The 10,756-nt window shown below is 53.2% G+C and overlaps 1 protein-coding gene across 1 annotated transcript; it reads left to right on the top strand.

The window, feature by feature from the left end:
* Window positions 1-292: 292 nt before the first annotated feature.
* On the top strand, window positions 293-10,202 carry Pmm1 (phosphomannomutase 1). The gene is made up of 8 exons (XM_038342975.1): window positions 293-432; window positions 3,905-4,022; window positions 5,126-5,202; window positions 5,302-5,393; window positions 5,696-5,795; window positions 8,469-8,544; window positions 9,263-9,378; window positions 9,726-10,202. Exons 1-8 carry the CDS (start codon window positions 346-348, stop codon window positions 9,846-9,848), a joined length of 789 nt encoding a protein of 262 aa, XP_038198903.1. The 5' UTR covers window positions 293-345; the 3' UTR covers window positions 9,849-10,202.
* Window positions 10,203-10,756: the final 554 nt, after the last annotated feature.

Below are 10,756 nucleotides of genomic sequence, written 5' to 3'. Positions count from 1 at the left end.
ACCTTCACCCCCGTAGGGCGTGCCCTGCAATCACCTGCAACCAACTAAAGTCCAATCCTGGCCCGACACTGCTTTCCGGTTCCACCCCTTTTCCCGCCGGTTCCTGTCTCTGTCGGCCCAGAGCTCTGACTCCGCCCATTACCACGCCCCTCCATCCTAAGTGCCAGTAGAGTCCGCTTTCGGCAGCTCGGGCCCCGCTCCCTCGAGGGAGGACCGATGGCCTCTGCTCCTCCCCGTGCCGCACACTGGCCCCGCCCCGGCCCCGCCTCGGCCCCGCCCGACCTCTGTCGCGCCCGACCCCGGCTGCCGCTGCAGCGACAGCGCTTGGCGCGCGGAGCTGCAGCCATGGCTGTCGCCGTCGAGGGCGCCCGCAGGAAAGAGCGCATCCTCTGCCTGTTTGACGTGGACGGGACCCTCACGCCCGCTCGCCAGGTAAGGGCTCCGAGGTTTGGCAGCGCCTGCCGAGTGTCACGCGGACATCCGTGATCCAGCGTGGGGCGCACAGCCATGTGATCGCGGACACCCACGCCACCCGGTGGGGAATGTGGAGCGCAATGGTATCGGCCCCGGTCCCCAGGGAGATGGAACCCAGGTCCTCCGGGCCTTCCAGGCCGCAGCGCTTCGCGGGTGGGTGCCCAGGTTTTTTCCTGAGCGCGCAGAGTCTGGATCCAGTCCTGGGAGCCACGTCCACGGGTGGGAGGCCAGGTGTCCCGGTCCCATGGCTTCCACAGACCCAGCCTGGGGCTCTGGGATGCTCCCACCCTTATTTCAGCCCTAGGATGCACAACCAGCCAGTCCTCAAGCTAGTGAACGCGGTGTTCAGGCCGAGCTCGGCGCGCTCCCAAGCCCTCAGTCGCCCTCTAGTGAGGGCAAGAAAGGTCTTCAAGCCATTCCACCCTGGCGTCCCCAGGCCTAAGCCTGGGTTTAGTTTCTTAAGCCTCTTAGAGGTTTTACCTTCCACCTCAGGTCGGAGGGAGAGAGCGGCTTTTCTGACGAGTTTTTTTTTTTTTTTTTTTTTTTTTTTTTTTTTTTTTTGGTGGTGTCGTTTTGGCTCCACCCATGTGCCGTGAGAGGTCCCAGGGCTAGTCTGGTTGCAAGAGGGTCACTGAGTCAGTGTAAGTGGGAGTATGTTTTCTTTCTATCGCACTTTATGGTTCACCCTCCGATCTTTGCTCCTCCCTCTGTCTCATCCATGGTCGTTCCTGCCCATCCTTCCAGTGGTCCACTTTCCCTTGCGGGGACAGCAGTGATGACCCGAGAATTCGTCCACAGCAGAAGCTGGTGGGAACCCAAGTCTTAGCCTCCCCATAGCCCTTCCAGCAGGGGTGGATGAGAATTGAAGATGCCAGGATGGAAGAGAGGGCGGTCCCACCTAGGCATGCCTCTCCCGACCCTATGCTGCACTGACTTGGCAAGGCCTGGACAGTAACTGCCTGCCAATTTGTTTACTGCTAGGCCGTTAATTTTTAATCTACATGTATTCACAAGTGCATTCTTTTTTGCAAAGAATGCAACCATTAAAGGCTAAAGACCACTTTGACCTCACCGGTATCCCAGGGCCAGCCCTCTCCCCAAGGTAATACTGTCTATGTAGTATGACTTTGGTGCTTTTATCTGGATCTCTCTGCCCATAGGAAATATAAATTGTATTGCGCGGCTGTTACTGACTCGGCATTATCCTGCCTGTGGCTTCCTACAACTAGCTTCAGACAGTTAACTGCACATTTTAGGACCTAGCTTTGTTGAAAGCAGAGATCTGGCCTTATCTGTACCCTTGCCTGGTAATAGTTCCGAGGAAGCGTGTGTCATTGTCTGGCCGATAAGCTTGGGAGTTGCAGTTTTTACTGTTCTAAACCATACCCCCAAGGAACTGCTGTATGTGCCTTAGGCAAGAGAAATTGAAATGCTGTTTGGGGTTTGGACATTTTTAAGTTTCAGTGGCTCTTGCCAAATTGCCTTTCAAAACAATTGCACCAATGTATACTTTCATGGATAGCACTTGGGAGTTCCTGTTCCCCTCCTACCATGGACTCTAGCTCTGATCTTGGATATCTGAATATATGGAAGTTTGAGTTCTGACTCACCTGTTCAGGTTTCCTTAGTGGAGAATCTGTATACACTTTGAACACATTCCCGCATCCCGGGGTAGCTTGATCTCCTTTAAGTGGCTCTTTATAAAAGGGGAAATCGGGCAAAGAAAGGCAGGCACTTTGCTCAGTCCCCAGAGCCGCGCTTAGCAGGTGGAGCTTCTGAGGTCTCTGTCTTGTGCAAGTGAAGAGTTTTTGATTTGAAACGTTTGCAACTGAAAGAGCCCCAGTGTGGGGAGACTCTCACTCAAGTCTCAGGATAACACGACCCCCCCAGTAACTCATGAGAGACCGTCCTTGCTGCAATCACACGAGGTTTAATGGTGAGATGAGACGGGAACCAGTGCACTGGGGCCGAGACTCATAACCCACGCAGGGGAAGAGTTCGACCCCGAGTGACCAGGAGAAGGGGCTTTTAAGGGAAGAAACCACAGCCCAGTGATCCGAAAGGGTAGAAAATTCCGAGAATATCAGTGATGATCACAAGGGGGCAACTCCCTGCCTCTCAAGACCATTCCCAAAGTCATATTCAGCTAGTTCCTTTCTCAAGATTACAATCTAACTTTATCTTCGGGTAGTTCCTGAAACACAGTCACTGAATTGGTTAATCCTAGATTCCTGATTTTTCTCTCCCTGCTTAGATTTTTGACTATTTTCTTCCTGCGGGGGTGGGAGGGAAAACCTGGATTTATCCAGGGCTTTCTTTGGGGAGACCTGGTTTTATCCAGGTCTTTCAGAACCAGAAATGTTTAAGGTTTTAGATATTTTTCAGATTCTGAGCATAGACATAATGAGTTAGGATGGCAATAAGACCCACATGTAAACACAAAATTCATTTGTATTTTATATATAACTGGTAGATTAGCCTAAAGACAACTCCTGATGCTCTCAAAAATTATTCTTTTAGACAGAGCTTCACTCTCAAAGACGGAGCTCGCAGTGCCTTTGAACTGCTCTTCCGTGTTGGAATTACAGGCATACACCGTCGCATCTGGCTTTACTGTGTTCTACTCTGAAGACAGTTTATTTTGTTTGTTGTATATTTTATATGCATGTGTGTGACAGGACACGCATGCACCTCATCGAGAGTGTAGAGGTCAGAGGACCTCTCTCTTATCATGGGCCTCCCTGGGACTGAACTCAGGTTGTTAAACCTCAAGATAGGTTCCTCCATTCACCTTATATGTGGCTTTTGTTTTTGTTTTTGTTTTATTTTTTTAAGGCAGGGTTTCTCCAGGCAGCCTTGGAACCTGTTCTGGAACTCACTCCGTACACCAGGCTGGCCTCTAACTCACAGAAATCCGCACGCCTCTGCCTCCTGAGTGCTGGGATTAAAGGCGTGTGCCACCATCGCCCAGCTGTGCTTTTTGTTTACATACCTTTACTTTTCAAACCCCAGACTACTGGCCTTTCAGATGGGTGCTCTGGCGTGAGGATACACCCCCACCCTATCTGTGCAGTGTTTTTAGTGTGTTTCCGTCTTGGTTGTGACATCCGACTTGAGGTGTCACCTGTGGGCATTGTGTTAGTGCCCAAGCATTTTACAGTTCTGGCTTTTTAATTAGGGGTGCTCAGATTCAGGTGGAGGGTGGGTTCCCTGACTCTGAGCACTAAGAGCCAAGTAGAGGTCCCAGACATTTTAATTGTTGTTATTTTGAGACAGGGTTTCTCTGTGTACCTTTGGAACTCTCTATGTAGACCAGGCTGGCCTCAAACTCGGAGATTCTCCATCCTCTGCCTCCTGATTACCACCTCTGCCCGGCTTGAGGTCCCAGATTTTTTGGTAACCGGAGTCTGTCCTTCCCGTCCCCCCACAGAAAATTGACCCTGAGGTATCAGCCTTCCTGCAGAAGCTTCGCAGCAGGGTGCAGATTGGCGTGGTGGGAGGCTCTGACTACTCAAAGATCGCCGAGCAGCTGGGCGATGGGGATGAAGGTAGGCACCAGCGGCAGCATCTCTTCCCAGCGGGCGTTGGGGTAGGGTAGGTAGGAGTGTGGAGCTGGGAGATGTGTGGGTACCTCTCCTGCTTCTGTGGGGCAGAAGACACAGAGAAGGAGAAGCCCCAGGGTACCACACTGAACAGACATTTAGTGAGTACCTGTTAGTCGCCACTGTGCTAACTTCTGGAACAAAAACTAGAAGCAGAGCAGGCAGCATCCTGCCCTTAGGCTGTGCGTGTTTTATTTTTTAAAAATATTATTTATTTATTTATTTATTTATTATGTATATAATATCCTATCTGTGTGTATGCCTACAGGCCAGAAGAGGACACCAGACCTCATTACAGATGGTTGTGAGCCACCATGTGGTTGCTGGGAATTGAACTCAGGACCTTTAGAAGAGCAGGCAATGCTCTTAACCACTGAGCCATCTCTCCTGCCCGATTATCTTGTTTTTAATAGGGAAACTGAAGTAACTTAGAAATACTTAGTTTCATCTCCTTGTCAGGAAGCGCCCGCTCAAACCAGAAGCTTCCTTATCTTTTGGAATAAAAAGATCTTTTCCCCTTCATCCCTTTTCCCTATCTCTTAATTTATTCTCTAGCAAGTCCAGACTCTCTATGCCATCTGTCCACACCTCCTTCCTACGTGGTCATCTACCACACAGATGCTGCAGGGCATCCCAGCCATGCTTTCCGGGCCTCCCTGACTCCCAGCTGCTTCTTGTAGCCCTCCTCGCTGCAAACTGCTCTGCAGAGAGACTGAGAAAGGAGAATAGAGTTTTCACAGGGGAGGCCTGAGGGCTATGCGAGGGCAGAGTGGAAATGGCGCCCTCTCTTGGCCATTCCTGGGACGGCCTCCAGAAGAGGGAGCTGGATCTTGGAGGTCCAACCTGAACAATGGCTAGAGGAGTGACTGGCTGGTGTAGAAGAAAACAGGTTGAGGAAGTGCTGGAAAAGCCGGTTTAGGATGGAAAAGTGGGTGCAGACCGCTAAGCCAAACAGCACAGGCTTTGTCCCCAGGGCTTGCTTCGTCCCCAAGGACAGTGGGCCCTTGTCTCATGCTTTCTTTCTCTCCGGCTTCTCCATGGGACCCAAGTCATTGAGAAGTTTGATTATGTGTTTGCCGAGAACGGGACAGTGCAGTACAAGCATGGACGGCTCCTCTCCAAGCAGGTCAGTGTCCCTAGGCCTTAGCTGGGGCACCCCACTTTTCCAAACTGGTTCCCTCTGTCCTGTGTGTGCCACAGTGCGAGCCTTGTGTTCCTTCCACAGACGATCCAGAACCACCTGGGGGAGGAGCTTCTGCAGGACTTGATCAACTTCTGTCTCAGTTACATGGCTCTGCTCAGACTGCCCAAGAAGCGGTGAGGCCCCACTGAGCTGGGATTCAGGGAGGAGAGTGGGAGTCCCTCACATGGACCCCCTTGATATTTTTTCTGCAGCTAGGGTTAGAACCTGGGGACCTTGCCCATGCTAGGCAAGTGTTCTCCCAATGAGCTACATACCCACAGGTCCAGGACCCTAACTTATGCATGGGTAGATTCTTTTACCCTGTGAAGTCCAGGGAGACTGTGGTTCTAGAGAGGATGGGATTTGAATCCAGAGCGTTCTCCCCTCCTTCCCCGTGACTTCTGGCTTTCTCACCCCTTTTCTTCATCGCTCCCAGTGGAACCTTCATTGAGTTCCGGAACGGCATGCTGAACATCTCACCCATCGGCCGCAGCTGCACCCTGGAGGAGAGGATCGAATTCTCTGAGCTGGACAAGGTGCCGTTTGCTGGGCAGCTGCAGGCCCTCACTCAGCACTCTGAGCTTTGCTTTCTCACCAGTAAAATGGGTTTTGAGTTCACACTAGGGCACCTGTGTGTCACTTCTGTGGCACACCAGCCTCTTTTTGTCATTGCTGGTCTCCTTTCCTGGTGACCTGCAGCCACTAAGTGACCTATGTTATCACCTCGGTGCTGCTGCCACATTCCTACCCACACCGGAGCCAACAACTCTAGGCTCCCACCCGCTTGTCCTCAGTTACCCGAGTCCCTTCCCTTGTCCTCCATACCCTCTGCTTCCAGCCCGCCTTTGAGAACCTTTAGAACACATCTGTCTGTATCTCCCCAGTAACAAGCCTCCCGTGGCTCCCCAGGGCTGGCTGGGCAGCGTCTCAGGCCTCCCTCACACCCCCAAGGCATCTCTCTGCCCCTCTCCGGCTCAGCCTTTCCGCCTTCTGTCTGCAGCTGCCACGTTCTTACTCGCATCCAGAACACACCAAGTCCTCTCAAATGCCAGATTTTGTTTCTTTGTGTTGGTATTCACCTAGGTTGGCTTTGAACTTGTGATCTCCCTTAGTTTCTCAAATGCTGGGGTTACAAGCTTATACGCCAATCGCCTCCCTGTTCATCACCCCTGGGGGGGGGGATCATTTCTGCAGACACGTCAGGGGTGCCGTGAGTTCATCCGCCCCTGCTCTCACGTTCTCACCCTGACTCAGCCAGCCGCTCTTCCCTAGCCCGCCTTGCAGGCGTGGCTTCTGCTCATTCTAGAGACGGCAGTTTCCTCCTTCATACTGGGCCTTCTGCCCGGAGCACACCAGCCTGACCAAGTTGTCCTCTTCTCCACCCTTGCTGCCCCAATCACATCCAGCCCCACACCCCTCCCATGTCCTGCGCAGAGGTCGGTGGTCCTGGGAATGGATCGCAGGGCCTCACACATGTTAGGCAGTACCCTGTCACTGACTCACAACAACCCCGCCCCAAGAAACATTCTCTTTTCTTTTCCTTTTTTTCTATTTTTGGTTTTTTGAGACAGGGTTACTCTATAGCTTTGCAGCCCATCCTGGAACTAGCTCTTGTAGACCAGGCTGGCCTCGAACTTACATAGATCCGCCTGCCTCTGCCTCCCGAGTGCTGGGATTAAAGGCGTGCGCCACCACTGCCCCACTCGAAACATTTGCTTTTTGAAGCAGTGTCTTAGTGTGCGGCCCAGACTGGCCTCAGACTCACTGTGTCACGGTGCTGGCATCCAACTGGCGGCTTCCTGTTGGCTGGTATTATAGGTGTGTGCCACTGTGCCTGCCTGCCATGGATGCTTTTGAATGAATAAACAGGTGTATTCCCATGGTATTGGTGTGGAAACCAAAGCTCAGAGAAGTGACTGTCATCACAGGTCACTTAGCGAGTTGGTTGCAGAGTGTGTCTTTGATGTGGCTGACTGGTCCCCGGTGTTTCCATGAGGGTGGGTGGGTCTTAAGTACAACTCCCACAATGCACAGAGGCCTCTGGTAGGTGGTGGACACAGGGCTAAGGGACTTTCCCTGTTGGAATAGGGAAGGTTGATCCTTGACAACCTCGAGCCAGGCGGCCCCTTCCCATGTTCCCTAGGTTTCCAGTCCCAGGTCTGCCTCCTGTTTACCCAGGTTGGAAAGGCAGCTTTACTGATGGGATGGGGATGGAGGACAGCTGATGGGCCTGGCCTGGAGCAGCAGGGAATGCTGGGGGAGGCCTGGCAACCCAAACCCCTTCCCTCATCTCTCCTCTTTCTCACCTCTGCTGGGACTGGGACATGTGGCTGTTTCTGAGAACTGTGTGCTTGTACGCAGTTCAGATGGCGTGTACTTTCTCAAATCTCCTGTAGACTCCAAGGAGGGGTGGCAGGACCCTGCCTTGAGCAGCTTAGGGTCATGGCACTGGACGTGTCAGGGCTGGACTTGGCACATGACGCCGTCCAATCATTAGCCGATCAGCTAGGAGGGAAGCACAGCCCCCAGCCCTGGGCTCTGAGCTACATTTCCTCAGAGGGTGAGCACCCACAGTCCTATCTCTGAGGCGTACCACCTGCTAGGAAGGCAAAATCAAGGCCAAGAGGGGGCTTATATCTCTCAGTTCTGATTTTCCTTGAAGGAGAAGCAGATAGTAGCCACTAATTTCTTTCTTTTTTTTAGTATTTTTTTCAAGACAGGGTTTCTCTGTAGCTTTGGTGCCTGTCCTGGAACTAGCTCTTGTAGACCAGCCTGGCCTCGAACTCAGAGATCCACCTGCCTCTGCCTCCCAAGTGCTGGGATTAAAGGCGTGCGCCACTACCGCCCGGCTCATTAATTTCTTCTCTATCATTTAGTTCTGGGAATGGGCCCAGAGAGGTCAGGTAACTTGCCTAGGGCCACACAGCTAAGCAGCATAGCCACCAGGCCTAGAACCCAGTTAGCCTGCAGATCGCAGGGTGGATCCGACCTGACTCAACACTCTGCTCCCATACCCTCCGCCTTTCTTCTCTTGCCTCCATACCCCCATTTCTGGGTCTAGGCCCCAGCACTGACACCAAGGCAAGGGGACCTGTTGCCCCATTTGTAATTGGGGGCCACACTCACCCAGATAATCAGGGAGCTGGTGGGGGTTACAGGCGTGGCTTACAGAAGGCCCTCTGAGCCAATTCGTACCCTTCCCTGTACAGAAGGAGAAGATCCGAGAGAAGTTCGTGGAAGCCCTAAAGACGGAGTTTGCTGGCAAGGGGCTGAGGTTCTCCCGAGGTACGCCTTTCCTGTGTCCTGGGCACAGCAGGGGACACTATTTACCTGTGTCAGTTTTGCCTGCCTTGTTCAATGACCGCCTGGCGTTGGTCCTCACCCTTCCCGTACCCAGTCTATCTGGCTAGTAGTTGAGGGCTCCACAGATCTTTCCGAAGCTGGCGACTCAACCTCTGCCACTAGCTGCTCCCCAAGACACCTGGGGCATCCGCTATCCCGGCTGCCATCTCGGCTTGTTCCCTAGTAGCCAGAGGGGAGAGCAGATGCCGTGGTCACTTCGAACCTACCATTGTGTCTGCTCCCCGGAGCTCCCTGGGTACTCCCACTGTGGTTTGTGTCCCAGCATGCTGTCGCCTTGGCTCTCCCTGGCCATGCTGACTGACTGGGTGAACCCACCTTTGCTCCTGCTTGCTGCCGGCCTGGATGAAACCCTACAGATCCCAAGTCTGCCCTTGGTGGCTCTCAGGGTTGTTGAATGAACAAAGCGCCTTAGATCCAGGCGCTTTGCCACGTGTCTCTAATCCCGGCACTTACGTAGAAGCAGGAAGATGGGGATTCAAGGCTTTCCTTGGCTGCATAGTACAAAGCCAAACTGGGTACACAATTCTGTCTCAAAAACAAAGCATGTTTTGCCCAACTTAGCCTCGTGAGCTTCCCTGACAAGCTGCCAGCCTTGTCTGTCCCTCTCAGGATTTTGTCATGACCCCCACATCATCCACAGGAGGCATGATAAGCTTCGACGTCTTCCCTGAGGGCTGGGATAAGCGCTACTGCCTCGACAGCCTGGATGAGGACAGCTTCGACATCATCCACTTCTTTGGGAATGAGACCAGTCCTGTGAGTGTGGCCCTGCCCAGGTCCCCTCAACCCAAAGCACCTAAGGTCAAAGCTAGGACACAGGCAATAGAACAGAGACCTGTCAGGGCCTCCAGGAGATAGTCGGTGCTCCCACTCTGCAGTTCAGAAGACCAGGGCCAAAGAGGGCTAGACACTTGTTCCATGGTACACAGCAGGTTGGGGTAAGTCTGAGAAGCCAGGATGGTGGGATTCCTGGCAGGTCCAAGGCGAGAGGCAGGTCTGCAGGAGCCAGGATGGGAATGGTGTCTCTTGGGCCTCAGTCCTGGGCACCTCCTCCCCTGTAGGCATCACCTAAGATCACGTCTTCCTTGTCCTCCTTAATGCAGGGTGGCAATGACTTTGAGATCTATGCAGACCCCCGGACTGTCGGCCATAGCGTGGTCTCCCCTCAGGATACTGTTCAACGATGCCGAGAACTTTTCTTCCCAGAGACAGCCCACGAGGCCTGACAGTGACGACCGCTGAGCACTGGCACCTTCAAAGAACTCTGTCCGGGCCTGAAGAGAGAACCATGGGGTGCCAAGGTTCCCACTCTGGACCGGCCTGCAGCATCACGTGGGCACAAGGTCCACCCACACAGAACCAGGATCTGTGTGCAACTGTCCCCGGCCAGGTGCCTCCTGATAAGGCTTATTCCTGCACTCCACTGATGGCCCTGGCTTCTGATGCTGCTGCTCTTCGGGACAGAATAGGTTTCTCTCCAAAGGGAGGCATGTGGGTTATGCTGTGGAGCCTGCTGGCCACAGACTGACAAGGGGCACTACTAAAAAGACTGTAGCGGATATTAAAGTTCCCAAGACAAAGGTGTGTTAGATGTGTCTGAAGATATGATGGCATAGGGCCACACTCTGCCGATGAGAAAATACAGGGACAGGAGCCCCAGACATGGGCAACATGCTGTGTACTTCCTCAGCCCCTTCCCCAAGGACCCTCACAGACAGGCAGCTCAGGAGCAGGCTGGGTCACAGTTGAGTTTATTGCCAGTGTTAGGGGGCATGGGTGGGGAGGTTTCTGACTCGGCATCGCAGGGCCCGAGAATAGGAGGCCTGATACCCCCGGCCACTCTGGCAGCCTCGAACTGATGCCTGAAGAGGGCCCACTCAGAGGAGGGAGGCCTGGGTGGTCTTGTACCAACATGTCAAGAATCTGCCCGTCTCTGTCACTCAGTGGTGGGTGACAGGCATGTTGGGGATTTGAATTTGGGTCCTGTCCTCATGGTTACAGAGGACAGTGCTTCAGGGACAGACCTTGCTGGAAAAGCCTAGTTCACAGTGGGATGTTAGATAGGTAGGTCTTTTCCAGTAAGAGGGACGAGCCAACACTTAACAGTTCTCCAAATGACTCTACCCTGTGGTCA

Source organism: Arvicola amphibius, chromosome 9 (genome assembly GCF_903992535.2).
Source record: "Arvicola amphibius chromosome 9, mArvAmp1.2, whole genome shotgun sequence".
NCBI classification, from domain to species: domain Eukaryota; kingdom Metazoa; phylum Chordata; class Mammalia; order Rodentia; family Cricetidae; genus Arvicola; species Arvicola amphibius.
Note: the sequence above shows the minus strand (reverse complement) of the source record. Positions and strands in the feature narration are given on the sequence as shown.

What these genes read in the sequence shown, in the direction of transcription:
- Pmm1 (XM_038342975.1), top strand. Translation starts at nt 346, where the DNA reads ATGGCTGTCGCCGTCGAGGGCGCCCGCAGGAAAGAGCGCATCCTCTGC. An exon ending in CTCAGACTGCCCAAGAAGCG is followed by an intron (nt 5,394 to 5,695) that starts GTGAGGCCCCAC and finishes CATCGCTCCCAG; the next exon opens with TGGAACCTTCATTGAGTTCC. An exon ending in AATTCTCTGAGCTGGACAAG is followed by an intron (nt 5,796 to 8,468) that starts GTGCCGTTTGCT and finishes TTCCCTGTACAG; the next exon opens with AAGGAGAAGATCCGAGAGAA.